Source organism: Nematolebias whitei, chromosome 1 (assembly GCF_014905685.2).
Source record: "Nematolebias whitei isolate Nwh7 chromosome 1, NemWhi1, whole genome shotgun sequence".
In the NCBI taxonomy this organism is placed as follows: domain Eukaryota; kingdom Metazoa; phylum Chordata; class Actinopteri; order Cyprinodontiformes; family Rivulidae; genus Nematolebias; species Nematolebias whitei.
This window is the reverse complement of record NC_056498.1, coordinates 91,948,302-91,964,716: the sequence shown is the minus strand read 5'-3', so window position 1 is coordinate 91,964,716 and position 16,415 is coordinate 91,948,302. Positions and strand designations below refer to the sequence as shown.

General features: G+C 41.4%; 1 protein-coding gene across 1 annotated transcript in view; it reads right to left on the bottom strand.

Moving 5' to 3' along the window:
- Positions 1-16,415, bottom strand: part of LOC119407813 (WD repeat containing planar cell polarity effector) — a 170,923-nt gene that overhangs the window by 153,306 nt on the left and 1,202 nt on the right. Inside the window, exon 2 of the mRNA XM_037674642.1 lies at positions 12,182-12,364. Coding sequence (XP_037530570.1) covers positions 12,182-12,364 — 183 coding nt within the window. The remainder of the gene's footprint in view (positions 1-12,181; positions 12,365-16,415) is intronic.

The following is a 16,415-nucleotide window of genomic DNA, read 5'->3' as shown; positions in this document are numbered from 1 at the left end:
CTAATTCTAACTAGTTGACCTTTAAATATAATCTCATATTAGCTAAGGATAATTTTACAAGTTCACATTTGATATATTACAAGCAATCAAATCATGCCAGATAGCAGACTAACATAAATAAAGCTAGAACACATTTCTTTAATTTAGACAATATAGTTTGACTAAATAAAGATCCCTCAGGATCTCTCTCTTAATAATAACCATTAACATTTAATCATTGTTGAATACAAGGTCGGTTTAGCTGAGAGGACACAGAGTTAATTGTCACAGTAAGCTACAACAGCAAAAGTATAAAAAGGATCAAGAACACGCAAACATGAGTTAGATAACAATTAATAGTTATTAATTATTCCTAGAATATTCCTAGAAATAAACAACTTTAACTCAAATCATTTGGTATCACTAAGGTATAATCACGTTAAACAAACAGCTAAAATGAACGATTTCAGTGAGGCAGAACTTCTTTTCTGAAATGTAGATATTAACGTCCTTGAGGGGGTGGGTTAGAGTCGTAACCCTAGCAACAGAAGCTAAACCAATCAGAAAGCTAGCCTTCTCAAACTGTGATAAAAGGCCGGAAATAACACACGCCCACCGAGCATTTCCGGGAGGCGCACACCGAGACGGTTCGTTCTTTAATGCTCCATTTATATGCATATATCTTATTAATGTAACTGTTTGTCTCTGAATATCTGTAACCCATGTTTTGTCAAATAAATCTTTTATACCGAGGGCGACGTCTCAGCTGTGTTGAACACGACGTGGTAGCCAGCCACGACAAAACTTTAATTCCTCTTTTTCTGGATGTAAATCACAGTTTTTGGATGATTGTTTCCTCTGGTATCAGATGCTGTGCAGCTGGAAGGATTTTTACTGAAACTTTTTTATTTTTGGACATTTGTTATGATGCGTACCCATGGCAACAAGGCAGTTTTCTACAACCAACAACAGCTGATTAACATCTCAAAAGCTCTAATAATATCTCAACTACAGCCCCAAATCTCAAATGAGTTGAAAAGGATGTTCTGTGGACGCATTCTCATCTACCTGCCAGCTGTGCTTGAGTGCCTGACCATTGAGATCCTGGAACTAGCAGGAAACAAGGCTCATGACAGCGGAAGGACAGGATCATCCGTCAGCACCTACAGTTGGCTGTCTGCAGTGACGAGGAGCTCTGCAGACTGCTGGGAGGAGTGGCCATCACACTGGGAGGAGTTCTGCCCGGCATTTGGGCGGTCCTACAGTCCGAGGGAATTGAGAGGCCAGCCGAGTCTGGGTGGACGGATCGGACGGCATCTGCTGCCAGTTTCTTAGGATCCACTGTGGGATGGACCTTTACTCTTGTAAAGGTCCCTGAAAGAGTGACCGCTGGCCTGGAGATGAGTGTAGACCGCAGAGTCCTGGCCTGATGATGTTGATCTTCTGTGCTGGGCCATCCTTTTGGCCAGTGGCTGTTTTGTTTCCTCGATGTAAGACTGATCACAGCCCTCCTGACACTGAACAGCATACACAACATTGCTCTGTTTGTGCTTTCAGGGATGAAGATGTGCACATCCTGGACAGAGAGGAACGATGGTTTGAGAGAGGAGTAAAGGAGGCCATCTTTGTGAAAGAAATCGTCCATCATTAAACAGGGGTGGAGGCCTCCGGGTTCAACTGTCCCCCTCTTACAATGCTGTGATTGCTAGTATCACTCAGCCCTCTGTGAATAGTAAACAGCCATCAGTGTGCTAATGATCCATTGTTAGGCTGATGGACCTTCTTGAGCATGTGATCAGCTGGTTTTGGTTGTCAGCAGCAAACTGGTTGATCCACTCTGAGAAGGTGCTATTTAAGAGACTGAGCTGAAAACAGCACCTCAGACTGAGGAAGTCTCTTGGATGAGAGACGAAACGTTTCTATTTTTTTTGCTTTGTTTTGTTTCTTGTTTTTTTTTTAATGTCCAGAGGACCAGATTGAACTTTTTTGGATTTTTCTACCTGGATTATTGAGCATGCATCAGGATATTTTCCTATTAACTTAAAAATTACTGTTTGTGATATGTAAAATCTCAATTACTTTAAAAACGTTACATCTTTTGTTATATTTTTCACCCACGGAGGTAGCCCTTTTTTTACCTGTGCAATGCCTGCTGGGTTGATGACGCGGTTAGGTCCGTTTTATACTGGAATCTACAGAGTAAACACAGGAAGGCTACAACTCAACGGAAGGTGAAGGGTTTACATTTATTTTTAATACGCTGGAGTACATTATTCCTTCATGTAACTGTTAGCAATAAAGCAGTGCCACACCTCTACCATTATGGAATAAAATGGGAGAAGCTCTAATTAATGCTGCCAGCTGCAGCTCAAAGGTAACAGTTTTTTCTCATATTATACAAAATCTTGTATAGACAAGTTATTCAAAAAACGTAATGTAATTTGTCATTTTAACAGGTTGGAGAGAGGCCAGATGAGACACATTGCCTGGAGCCAATTCTAAATGATACAATTTAGATGATTTATAAATTATTACAGTTCAGAAGTGTTTTTGTGCAAACTTTCACAGGTTTTGAAATTTTCTTAAAGATTTACCAAATAAGAATGCAATATTGTTAAGACTGTGAAGTCTGTATATTTCCTATTAGATTAAGTTTTGAAAATATACAAAATGTTAGTGCAATATGGTTAAAAACTGTTGACGGAGCTAGGACTACAGGACCTAGCACACATAATTTACCCAGAATGCATTGTAGCGTAAACAACATGGTGACATCCGTGTGACAATATTTAATTTAAATTAATAAAAACAAAACAGCGTACAATTTTTTACTGTATTGTTTTTACATATAAAATAAATGTTTCTCAAATCAGGTCTATTGTTACAACTAATCATGGATCCTTTTAAAAACAAACCCCAGTTGGACTGTAAACTCTCGAAAGTTTTTAGTGGCATGTATGTACAGCATATATTTGGCGGCAAAAAAGGAAATAAAATGATAAATAATGTCAGGGAGAGAAAGTGTGTCCATATAGAACATAAACATAAAACATTATGAGAAGTAGAAAATGGAAAATAAATGGCCAAACCAGAAAGAAATTAAGTGGAGGTATTGCGAGAAAGATGCAAAAAGAGGAGAAAGAAGGAGAAATCCAGTAAGTAGCTTTCTCCTGGTTATTGGTTTCAGTCACTGGTCAAGACTATTCTTCTCTATTCTTCTTCTCTCCCTCAGGCCGGCGGCACCCTTTTTCCCTCTCCGTGGCGTGAAAGATAAAGCAGACGGGCCCAACTGTGTGGCTGGCCCTTGTTCACAGCAGTGGCCTTTTGAAGCCAATTTTCCAGCTCACGGAGCAGAGAAAGACAGGGAGAGACGCACACAGAGAGACGGAAGGACTTGGATGAGACCGGGTGGGACATGGGAAGTTTTCAGGCATGTGAATGAGGGTCAGAGTTGAAGTACTGATGTGAAAAAAATACACGGGCACAGTGAGATTACGTACCAAAATATTTCCCTTCATTCCAACAGCTGGTGTCACTGAATGGAGTATTCAATCCAAAACTGTTATCCAGTGCAAATTTTATTCTGAATTTAAGTTGAATGTTCAACCCATACTGCAACTTTTTTTGCAGCGAATAGCCGAAATGTGCTTTTGACTGTATGTTTTGATTTTTTTTTTAGTTAAAACTGGAGCTTTAAAGGTATTAGAAAAAACATTTGCACCTACCCCTATTTATTTTTTTTGCTTCATAACACACCTTTATTTGGTGGTATGCTCTATGCTGTACACATTATTTGTTCAATATCTGCTAGCGCACTGTTGAAATGTTGTTCAAACATCATCATAGTTGGTCCTTTGGTGCCATGATCAATATGACATATCAGATGTGTCTTGTAATAGCACTGAAAAAAACTTTCACATTTACTGCTAAAAAACAGCAAATAGTTGTCTTCAACCTGCCATATTTCCTAAAAATTTGACTTGATAGGAATCACTTTTTGTATCAAAATATTTTGTGAGGGTTTTTTTTACACAACTTTAGCTGTTAAGCTACCTGTCAAACATTTTGCAACATAAGCCTTAAAAAAATAAGTAGTTTAGTTCAGCTATTGCTTAGAAACTAACATAAAACAGGAAAATTTCTACAAAAAAACTAAATGATGCTCTGATTTTAACTGAACTAGGTTCATGTTTTTACAACAGAAATACAAAAATCACATTAGTGCGAGCAAAAATGTCGTTGCTAATTATGTGATATTAGGAGGTATATTTTTTTCTGAAAGTAGCAACAGTTTGACACAAAGTTTAATTGAATTTTCAACCTGAGTCAGATAAAAAGCAGCAACACATCACCATGCAAGTGACAATCATCAAAAGACGAAAGAAATATAAGAAATACTGACAAGACAAACTGTTTGGTGAAGGATCACAGGATACCATATGGTTGAAAAAACAAAAAACTTAAGTTTAGAAACATAAAACAAACAGTAGGAAAGCTTAAGAGACCTAAATAAAAAATAAATAACTGGTATTAATAAATAAAAAGAAAAAATGTTTTGCGTGTGTGTGTGTTTATTTGGAGACGACACAAAGAAAGAACCATTAAACATATTAACTGCCTTGTATGTTTTCCTCTTCTTCCCACCCCCTTGAGTGTTGTGGCTCCACTTATCAGCATGAATTAAGACCACTAAAGAAAAAAAAAAATCTGACTTTTTTTTAAATGTTGAGAGACTGGCTAGAAAATTGGCTTAGTGCTGCTGATAGTGAACTGAACAAAAGGAACATGTATATGAGCTTGAAGTGATTGAAGTAGCTGGCGTCGCCTGATGCGTGCCTGCCGTTTGATTCTTGCTACGGCTCTTACATAAACTGCTCGCTTAATTTCACACCACGCATCTGAAAAATTACAACAAACGCATTCATTAGAGCACGATGCTGCAGCCACACGAAGATACTTTAATGTTCTCGAAGCGAGAAGGAAGCAAGAGAGGGGGTTGTTGGAGGAGAGAGAGGCTTAAAATTGGAGAGTGATAAATGAAGTGTTCCAAAAACAAGGAGCAGAAAAACCAGCAAACATCTGCTTTGATTATTTCAATATTCATATACCCTCCAATTCGCATACACCTCCATCATTCTTTCCAAAATGAATTTATTTTTCCAGCATTTGATTGGTAATGCTCCTCTCTCCTCCCTTTCACAGATTCTGCTTCTCTCAACTGTGTCGAGCATTTAGCATAAGCCTACAGAGGAAATGTGGAGTCTGTGGGATCTTTCATCTGATTCCGGCATAAAGCCAATCCTATACTAGCTATGTTTACATGCACAAAATCTTTGACCGGATTGAAATGTTTTCAAATTAAATAATTCGAATGTATCGTTTACATGGGCACAATCCATTCACGATGAGCATTTACATGCAGTGGGCTTTTATTCTGAATAGAAGTACTGACATGCGCAGAGTGGTAAACTCTCCTTAAAAAAAACACCAAAGAAGTTCTACTTCCGGGATGAACGTAAACATACCTGAGCGACCAAAATGGACCCACGCCAGGTTTTAATGACGGTGGAGACATTACTGCACTCCCTGATTGAGCTGCAGGTAACAGATCATTTTGAGCTCTTTCAACGTTTCTAGTAGAAATACTGTGTCACTCACCGACCAGCTTTGCTTCCCTGACATGCTAATACTATTAGCATTAGCCAGGTGGAAATACATGAGGTAGACACAGGTCGCACATGCACAGTCAGGTCAGTTTTCATGATCGGAAAAAAATTTACAGATTAAGTGTTTTTATGCACACCGTTTGGATTATGAATCGGCATAAACCACCCGTATCATTCTGATTACAAATTATTTCGGACCTAGCTGAATCAACAAAAAATAATCTGAATGGGGTGTTTACATGATACATTTTTATTCCGAATGGCCATTTAATCTGAGTACTTATGTCCATGTAAACATAGCTACTGATCCTACATCATTGGGAGGCTTTTGGCAAAGGCCAAAGTGAATGTGTGTATCATCCTGTGTGTGTAAAACAGGGAGTGTGTAAAGGCCCCCACATACTCAGACATACTGTGCGTACTCCGTGAGCTGCACAGACTCCGCACGTACTGTCCACAGATGGTTGAGACTTCATACTTGAGCGTACAGATTGCCTAAAATTCTCTCATGACAAATTCCTTCATTTCTCACAATTTCAGTCATGGCGTCAACAGACGAGGAGGAAGAGATCTCGTCTCTTATAAGCTTAAAAAAAAAGAAAAAAAAAAGAAGTTGGTACATAAGGCCGTCAAACCAGATCAGGGATGAAGAAGGAGAATTTAACACACTGGTGAAGGACATGAAGACGATGGACAGTGAGAAACATTTAGAATATTTTCGAATGGATTCTAGCAAGTTTGATGAGCTAGTTGGGCGTTTTACCACCAGGGCAGCCACCGCACACCTGTCACCGCTGCACAGAGCAACAGTCATGCTGCACATCCATGCTATGGTTAGTGTCACATACAAAACAGTTTGATGTGAACACCATTCCAGAAGGCTTCATCAGTGAAGGAAACACACAACACAAAACTGATTCTTCCCCAAACAGCTTACTCCAAAGTGGAACAAACCAGTTATGTTGGTTCTAAGACGGTCTCTTTGGCACGCCCCCTCCTCCGGTGCCAGCCCTCTCCCTTTTCGATATTCATGTCAAACTGGTTCAAAACCAACAAAGTCCATGCTCAATATTCCAGGTATAGAATTCAAAATCTTACTTGTAAACTACAAAGCTCTCTACAACCTAGCTCCATCTTATATTACAGATTTTATTGTTCCATGTTTTCCTAACAGAGCACTTCGCTCTCAAGTTGCAGGTTTACTCGCGGTTCCTAGAGTTTACAAAAACAGAATGGGAGGAAGATCTTTCAGTTATCAGGCTCCTCTCTTGTGGAACCAACTTCCAATCTCTGTCCGTAAGGCTGACACATTATCCAGTTTTAAAACGAGGCTTAAGACTTTCCTTTTTGCTAAATCCTATAGTTAGGGTCAGCTTGGGTTTTCTGAGCTGTCCCTTAGTTATGCTGCTATAGGATTAGACGGCTGGAGGACAAACTGACCACACATTTCACTCTGCTACTGTCTTTACTTACTCTGCTCAACCTGTTAAGTATTTGTAATTAGGCCCGAGCAGCTAAGCGCTGCTAAGGCCTATTTTAATCGCTCTGTTCAGGCCCGAGCTGCAATTATTTCTGCCAAATTAATTGGCGTTTTGGGGGCCTTAACATATCCCAAAAAACATCCAAATATAGCGGACACATCAGGACTGGTGAAAAATTACGTATTTTAAGGGCGTGGCAAAAATCTAAACAGAAACGGCTCAAGAGCGCCACCTAGAAATTTTCAAAATACCCTCCGCATTAACCTTAGTTTGTCGTAAAAACATGAAATTTGGTACACTTGTCCATTTCCCCAAGATGCACAGAAAACCCTCTGGCACCAACGTTGTACGATAAACAGGAAGGCAGACATTTTGGAATGCAGGACCAATTTTCACACCTTTTTGGCCGTTTACAGCCTCCGCATTTGAACAAACTCCTCCTAGGGATTTCGCTCAATCGGTTTCAAACTTGGCCATTTTGGTCAAAAGGCATGCCGGATGAAAAGTTATCAAAACAGTGCATTTTCATGCATGCTGAAGGGGCGGGGCCAGACCTCAAAGTTTGACATCTCGCCATGAAAAACGAAACGCTAATAGCTCCTACACGAAAACTGAGACATCGAACCTTCAGTGATTGATCCACATCCGGTCACCTGCAAGACTGAATGGTCAAATCATGACTTAACTTAAGCCACGCCCCTTGACAACAGGAAGTGTAAAGTTTTACCTTGAACGGTCCCTATCTGACCCCTGTCACCTGATCAGCATGATAGTGTGTCCAGTGACCGAAGACATGTTGGTGTAACTAGCTTTCCAACACTGACAGTTTGGGGTGGAGCATGTGGGCGTCGCGATGTGGCAAAGTAAGACGTAACGCTGTCTCCATACGTTTGGCTCTAAATTCCACAGACTTGAACCAAGGTGCACCAAAATCAGTATGATCGATCATTATCCACCCCTTGAACAGCAAGCCATGATAATTGGCCAAAAGCCTCCACAGCGCCCCCTAGAATATTTTAAAACCTCAGCCCCAAGCCATTTTTTGACCGATAATTCTGAAACTCGGGAAATATCTGTATCATCTCAGGACCTATGAAAAAGTCTCTTGGAGCCCTGGTCCAACACCAACAGGAAGTTGGCCATTTTGGATCAAAGGATCATTTTTGGAAGTTTCTAATGGCGAATTTTAACAAACTCCTCCTAGGGATTTTGAGTGATTGCCTTCAAACTTGGTTAATAAGCCCTTAAGACATTGGAGAGTAAAAGTTATCAAAAGCTTTCGGTTTTGTTTTGTTAAAGGGGCGTGGCCAGGCCTCAAAGTTGCACTTCACGCCATGAATTTAGAAACGCTATAACTTGCACATTGAAAGACCAAAATGCAACAAACTTGGCATGACTCATCCCTGGTGGATACCTGACGATCCACTGTGGTCAATTTTGATGTCATGAAAGCCCCGTCCCCTCAGACCAGGAAGTCTGTTTTTAGGCCCGAGCAGCTAAGCGCAGCGAAGGCCTATTGTAATTGCTCTGTTCAGGCCCGAGCTGCAATTTTTTTCCGCCAAAAAACTGTTATATCTCAGTGATACATCATCTGATCTGGACCAGATTTTTTGTGCGTCATTACTGAGCACTTATACACACAATGATGTTGCTGTTTAACTTTTGACTCCAGTACGCCCCCTACATTATTCCAACAGTTATATCTCAGTGAAATATTATCCAATGTGTACCAGATTTATTGTGCATGATCACTGATCACTTATGGACACATTGGTATAGTTCTTTAGTATTGTTCTTTAACATTTAACGCAACTGCGCCCCCTAGATTATTCCAACAGTTATATCTCAGTGATACATCATCCGATCAGAACCAGATTTTTTGTGCATAATCAGTGAGCAAGTCTAGACACACTCATACTATGCTTTAACATATAACTCAAGAGCGTCTCCTAGATTATTTAATCAGTTATAGCTCTTTGAATTATCATCCAATATGTACCAGATTTATTGTGCGTGATCAGTGATCACTTATAGACATATTGGTATTGTTCTTTAACATTTGACTCCATTGCACCCCCCAGTTTATTCTAAGAGTTATATCTTTGTGACACATCATCCGATCGGAACCAGATTTTTTGTGCATAGACACACTGGTATTGTTGATTCATGACTTATCTTAAGCCAGGCCCACTCAGAGAAAAAACTGATGATTATTGGATGACTCTTCTAGATTGGCAGTGTGTAAGATTTAAGACTGAAACCGTATTTGCTAATTGTTGATTACCACATATGACATGTTGAAAAGCCTAAAGAAAGTATTTTACATTTGTGACAAAACAGAAAGTGACAATAACTCACGTCTGGAAGGTCAGATTTTAGCCAAACTTGTAAGGCTTGAAGCCAGACTCATACTGATATGGGCGGGAGGTGATTGCAAAGTTTCGGCATAAGCGCACCCTGGTGGATGCGTGCGGGAATGGCATGAGAGCGTTTGCAATGGCGACTGTGAGGCGTTGCTGCAGCTCCCGCGGTCGCGGGTTAAGTCGAAGGTTTGGCCAATGCGCACCCTGGTGAACGGGCGCAGGACAGGCGCCAGAGCATTTGCGATGGCGACTGGGCGGAGTCCAGGGTTTTTTGTCTTTCAGGTACACCTGGACCTACTATTCTGTGTTCGTTTGTCTCTCCTTTCTGTCCTCTCAAACCAGTCAGTCAAAGCAGATGGCCGTTTGTCCTGAGCCTGGTTCTGCTGGAGGTTTCTTCCTTTGAAAGGGGAGTTTCTTTTCCACTGTTGCCACTGTGCTTGCTCAAGATGGGAGACTGCAAAGAAGCCAAGATTTAACATGTCTACTGGCTTCCTTAGATATAGAATTTTACTAATTGGCTTTTCTATGTATGTGAATGTTTCTGTAAAGTGCCCTGAGACAACTTTGTTGTGATTTGGCACTATATAAATAAACTAAATTGAATAGTATGTTAGTAGTATTTTTAATATGCATTTTTAGTATGTTAGTAGTATTTTTTTAATATGTTTTTTAGTAGTGGGCAGCGTGGTGGCTGGTAGATCTGCTGCCTCTCAGCGAGAAGGTTGCTGGTTCCAATCCCGGTCCGGGGGCCTTTCTGGGTGGAGTCTGCATGTTCTCTCCGTGCATGCGTGGGTTTTCTCCAGGTACTCCAATTTCCTCCCACAGTCCAAAAACATGCATGTTAGGCTGATTGGTAACTCTAAATTGTCCCTAGGTGTGAGTGAGAGAGTGAATGGTTGTTTGTCTCGTTTGTCTCTGTGTGGCCCTGTGATGGACTTGCGACCCGTCCAGGGTGTACCCCGCCCCTCGCACAGTGATTGCTGGACATGGGCACCAGCGACCCCCGTGACCCAAAATGGAATAAGCGGGTAAAGAAAATGGATGGATGGATGGATGGAATAGTATGTTAGTAGTATTTTTAATATGCATTTTTAGTATGTTAGTAGTATTTTTTAATATGTTTTTTAGTAGTGGGCAGCGTGGTGGCACAGCTGGTAGATCTGCTGCCTCTCAGCGAGAAGGTTGCTGGTTCCAATCCCGGTCCGGGGGCCTTTCTGGGTGGAGTTTGCATGTTCTCTCCGTGCATACGTGGGTTTTCTCCGGGTACTCCAGTTTCCTCCCACAGACCAAAAACATGCATGTTAGGCTGACTGGTAACTCTAAATTGTCCTTAGGTGTGAGTGAGAGAGTGAATGGTTGTTTGTCTCTTTTGTCTCTATGTGCCTCTGTGATGGACTTGCAACCTGTCCAGGGTGTATCCCGCCCCTCGCACAGTGATTGCTGGACATGGGCACCGGTGACCCCTGTTACCCAAAATGGAAGAAACGGGTAAAAATAATGGATGGAATTGATATTTTTTAGTAAGTTAGTAGCATTTTTTTAGTATGTTTTCAGTATTTTTGCTGCATGCTTTGATATTTCTTGTTGTTGTATTTTTTTTTATCGAGTCGAGACAGTTCATCTCGTCTTAAGCATTTCATTGCATTCTTGACCCTGTGTTGATTTTGCACATGACAAATAAAAATAAACCTAACCTATAAGCTCCGGTGAAGCTCCAGTGAAGACACCAATCCCCAAAGAGCACCTCTGTACCCGAGAGACTCCCTGCGCCAGTGAGCTGAAAGTCAGGTTTGCCTGGCTGGTGGAGTTTCACCTGCGGACTTGAACGCAGCTCAGTGCTCTGTGGAGACCTGCCGATTCTCTCCGCCTTGCCGAACTGCACAGATGCGTCGTGTTTGCGGGGATGAAGATGTTTAAGTCCTATGGTGGAGCTTCAGAAAGCAACTGGTGAGAGGAGCACAGAGCGCTGGAGGAAACCAGCACCTGAGCTGTCGGGTAGTGCTCAGATTGACTGATGGGGCTGGAAGTAGTCCAGGTCCAAATTCCCAGTCGGTTCTGTATGGCTCTCTGCAGCCAGTGAGTGGCAAAGTCACTTTGAAGAAGGTCCAAACTTTTAATCAGGTTCGGATTGGGTCAGTTTGTTGTTATGAGGCTGCAGAGGAGCTGAGATGCTGTTGACCGTAACAGTAGCAGGTAGCAGGAAGATGATAGATACAAGAAAATACAAGATAATGCTAAACTGGAGCAAGAGCATGACTTTCAAAGAGACTTTCATGACATCAAAGAGATTAGCTTGGCCCTGTCTTTTCTGTCATAAAATTCAAAATTACCTATTTTTTTTCCCCCAACAATCTTACGTTTTTATTGTTTAAACATCTGATATATTACTCTGTTCAATTGTGAATAAAATATGGGTTTAGGAGATTTGCAAATCATAGTGCACTGTTATATTTACATTTTTCCTAAAGTCACATTTTTTCAGTGTTGACATTATGTAGTATATTGATATAACTCAAGGTTTTTTGTGTGAGTAGAGTTTTCAGGTAAAAAAAAGAAATAAGAAGTTAATGGTGAATTTTTAGATGAAACAAAAACAAGGATGTAAGTACAAAAAAAACAAGTATATTTACATTATTAGGTATATGCAAGCTTGGTAGAAGACGGCATATATTATGTGTGTGTTTGTGTGCACCTTGAGGCCTTCGGCTTGTGAGCAGCCAATCAGGAAGAGGTTGTTTCTGTGTGTGTCTGTTTGAGGCCACAGCTCTTCACTGGGCTCATCCAGGTTCCACCAGCAGAGCGCCACATCCTGGAGGCGGTTAAGACCCACATGTCTGTGGCGTCTACTCGACCTACCCACCTCTACACACACCACCTGAAAATTGAAACACGTACAGATAAAAAAAATAAAAAAAAACATTCACTTAGAAGAGGTCAGAAGACAGAAACCTTCAGAATCAAAATAAATCTTAAGGGGAAGTTATTAGTGAATCTCAGTGATTAATCCATTTGGATTCACGTTCCTGGTCTGATTTATCACCTCAGGGCTCAGACACCTGCACAATTACAGCCCCAGATGTACCTCTTGTCCTTCCCCCGTTCTGTTTTTCTTGATGTCTAAGGTTGTTTTTCATCTTCCATTATTAATGTCTGTGTGCGTTTTATTCTGTCAGGCTTGTTGTTTTAGTGATGCACATATTTTTGAGAAGGTCCGCCACGCTCTATGGGCCACAACAAAGAGATGCACATTAATGAGCTCTCGTGGTGCTTGGAGGGGGGTTGTACGCACATACTTAAATCTGTGCATGTGTATATACACAAGCACAAGTGCATATACAAGCAGACGCAGTGATATGAAAGTGTAAATAAAAAGTGTCTGCACACACAAAATTAAACAATTCAGAAGCACTTCTAAAGCGGGTGAAATTACAGGTCTTACACTTTGACCCCACCTTTGAAATACACCAGAGCTCATTCCATCGCTACACACACTCACACACATACACAGCCACATTCATACAGGCCTTTCATACACTCTTTATCTCCAGTCACACTCACAAATACAATGAAGCAGAGTTGATGGTGGACACACACACATGCACACATCTATGACCTCTGTCATAGTGCAGAAGAGTGGCTAGGAAACAGCAGATAGGGAGAGGAAAAAGGTGAAAAAGGAAAAAAAAGAAGAAGAAAAGGTGATAATGAGGAAAAAAGAACATTGTTTGGATTTGAAAATAAGGTTAAGACTGAGGAGCAAAACATCTTATTTTATGCATTATACATTCAGGAAAATGGGAACAGGAATAAAAGATGCTTGAATTAATAAAAAAAAGACAAATCAACAACAAACACATGAGAAGGGGGAAAAAATTAAGAGTGATTGAAACATTTGAAAATTTTCCAAAAAAGTTCAATCTGGTCCTCTGGACATTCAAAAAAACAAAACAAAACAAAAAATATATAAAAACGTTTTGTCTCTCATCCAAGAGACTTCCTCAGTCCTGATGATGTTGATCTTCTAGAAGAAGATCTAGAACCCTGGCCTGATGATGTTGATCATCATCAGGCCAGGATTCTGCGGTCTACACTCATCTCCAGGCCAGCAGTCACTCTTTCAAGGATGAAGATGTTCACATCCTGGACAGAGAGGAAAGATGGTTTGAGAGAGTAAAGGAGGCCATCTTTGTGAAAAGAAATCGTCCATCATTAAACAGGGGTGGAGGCCTCCGGGTTCAACTGTCCCCCTCTTACAATGCTGTGATTGCTAGTATCACTCAGCCCCCTGTGAATAGTAAACAGCCATCAGTGTGCTAATGATCCATTGTTAGGCTGATGGTCCTTCTTGAACATGTGATCAGCTGGTTTTGGTTGTCAGCAGCAAACTGGTTGATCCACTCTGAGAAGGTGCTATTTAAGAGACTGAGCTGAATACAGCACCTCAGACTGAGGAAGTCTCTCGGATGAGAGACGAAATGTTTCTACATTTTTTTGCTTTGTTTTGTTTTTTGTTTTTTTGAATGTCCAGAGGACCAGATTGAACGTTTTTGGATTTTTCTACCTGGATTCTTGAGCATGCATCAGGATATTTGAAAGTTTTGCACCAAAACAATCCAGAAAAAAAGCAGATTCTTTAAATCTCACTAACTGGCATTTTTTAGATGTAGGAATATAAAAAAATGTATCTTTACAAATTATTGTATCAGTACAAAACTGTTTTAAAAGCCCAGGAACATGCAGGAACTGGTGAGCTGTATTGAATGAGTAGAAAAGATTTGAGACTCAGCCGTCCATGTCTGCCCTTCTGGCCCCCCTTGAGGGGAAATTTGCTTTGGACACAAAATATGCCTGAAAATGATGGAAGTACATGTGATGATAAAGGGTACAACGAGTTTCCCCCAAACAGCTGAACGGGAGATCATTGACAGATTAGAGATGAAAAAGAGGAAAAATCTGAAAATCACTGGGTTAATAACACACTATATCTCCACCACCCGGATGCCCCCTCCACCTCCTACCCATCTCTTCACTCTTCTTTTTTTTTTCTGCTGGCGTTTGCTGGTCAGCAATAATCAAAAACCACTTTCTGTGGGCCGGATTAGTTTAGCCCCCCTCAATACCCCTTACTCTCCCTTTTCCAGCTTAGCCCACTGGACCAGGTCCATGTGTGTATGTGTGTGTGTGTGTGTGGGGGGGGGGGGGTTGTGCATGCGTGTTTGTTGTGGGGGATGAGTAGATGAGTGTGCGTGTGCTCGCGTGCATGTTGCAGGTTACATGCATGAATGTGCATGCACGTTGACAGAGGTGGTTGTGTAATATGAAGTGGTGGTGTTGGTGATGAAGGTGGTGCCTTATCAGGACAGACACACGGTAAAACGATTGCTTTCACACACACACACCACATGAACGCACCCTCATACACACACCTTAATAAAAAAAAGGCCTGGTAGTAATGTGATAATGCCGGGGTTAGCGGTTAGCCAGCTATAAAAGGAGGAGACAGCGTAGGTCTGTTTTCAGGGATAACCAGGGCCGATCATGATCAGATTTATTTCTAACATCTTTGAAACAACCTTCAGATCAGAATGAGCTAAAAAACATGCCATTAAAGGTCCAGCCTTTCATGAAGGACTGCATATCACCTGCTGCCTTTCATGCCATAAGAAGGAATGGAGTTACTGTATATCCATTTTGATCAAACCTTATTAATGACATAGTGCACAATCTCATGCAATATTGTGAGATCTCATGAGATGCATTAAGGTTTTAAGTCTGTGTTGAGAATGACTCTCAGTTACTACTATACCATCTATCCATTATCTTTTACCCGCTTCTTCCATTTTGGGTCATGGAGGTCGCCGGTGCCCATGTCCAGCAATCGCTGTGGGAGGGGCGGGGTACACCCTGGACGGGTCTCCAGTCCATCACAGGGACACATAGAGAAAAATAACCATTCACTCTCTCACTCACACCTACAGACAATTTAGAGTTACCAATCAGCCTAACATGCAGGTTTTTGGTCTGTGGGAGGAAACCGGAGTACCCGGAGAAAACCTACGCATGCACGGAGAGAACATGCAAACTCCCCCCAGAAAGGCCCCCAAACCGGGATTTAAACCAGGGTCCTGCTCGCTGAGAGGCAGCAGCTCTACCAGTTGCGCCACTGTGCTGCTTTACTACTACACCATTACTGCCAATTTTAGCTTAATATCTTTAAAAGTATCCTGATGCATGCTCAATAATCCAGGTAGAAAAATCCAAAAAAGTTCAATCTGGTCCTCTGGACATTCAAAAAAAAACTAACAAAAAAAAACAAAGCAAAAAATCTAGAAACGTTTCGTCTCTCATCCAAGAGACTTCCTCAGTCTGAGGTGCTGTTTTCAGCTCAGTCTCTTAAATAGCACCTTCTCAGAGTGGATCAACCAGTTTGCTGCTGACAACCAAAACCAGCTGATCACATGCTCAAGAAGGACCATCAGCCTAACAATGGGTCATTAGCACACTGATGGCTGTTTACTACTCACAGAGGGCTGAGTGATACTAGCAATCACAGCATTGTAAGAGGGGGACAGTTGAACCCGGAGGCCTCCACCCCTGTTTAATGATGGACGATTTCTTTTCACAAAGATGGCCTCCTTTACTCCTCTCTCAAACCATCGTTCCTCTCTGTCCAGGATGTGAACATCTTCATCCTTGAAAGAGTGACCGCTGGCCTGGAGATGAGTGTAGACCGCAGAATCCTGGCCTGATGATGTTGATCTTCTGTGCTGGGCCATCCTTTTGGCCAGTGGCTGTTTAGTTTCCCTGATGTAAGACTGATCACAGCCCTCCTGACACTGAACAGCATGCACAACATTACTCTGTTTGTGCCGGGGGACTGGATCTTTGGGATGAACCAGTCTTTGCCGTAATGTATTTTGGGGTTT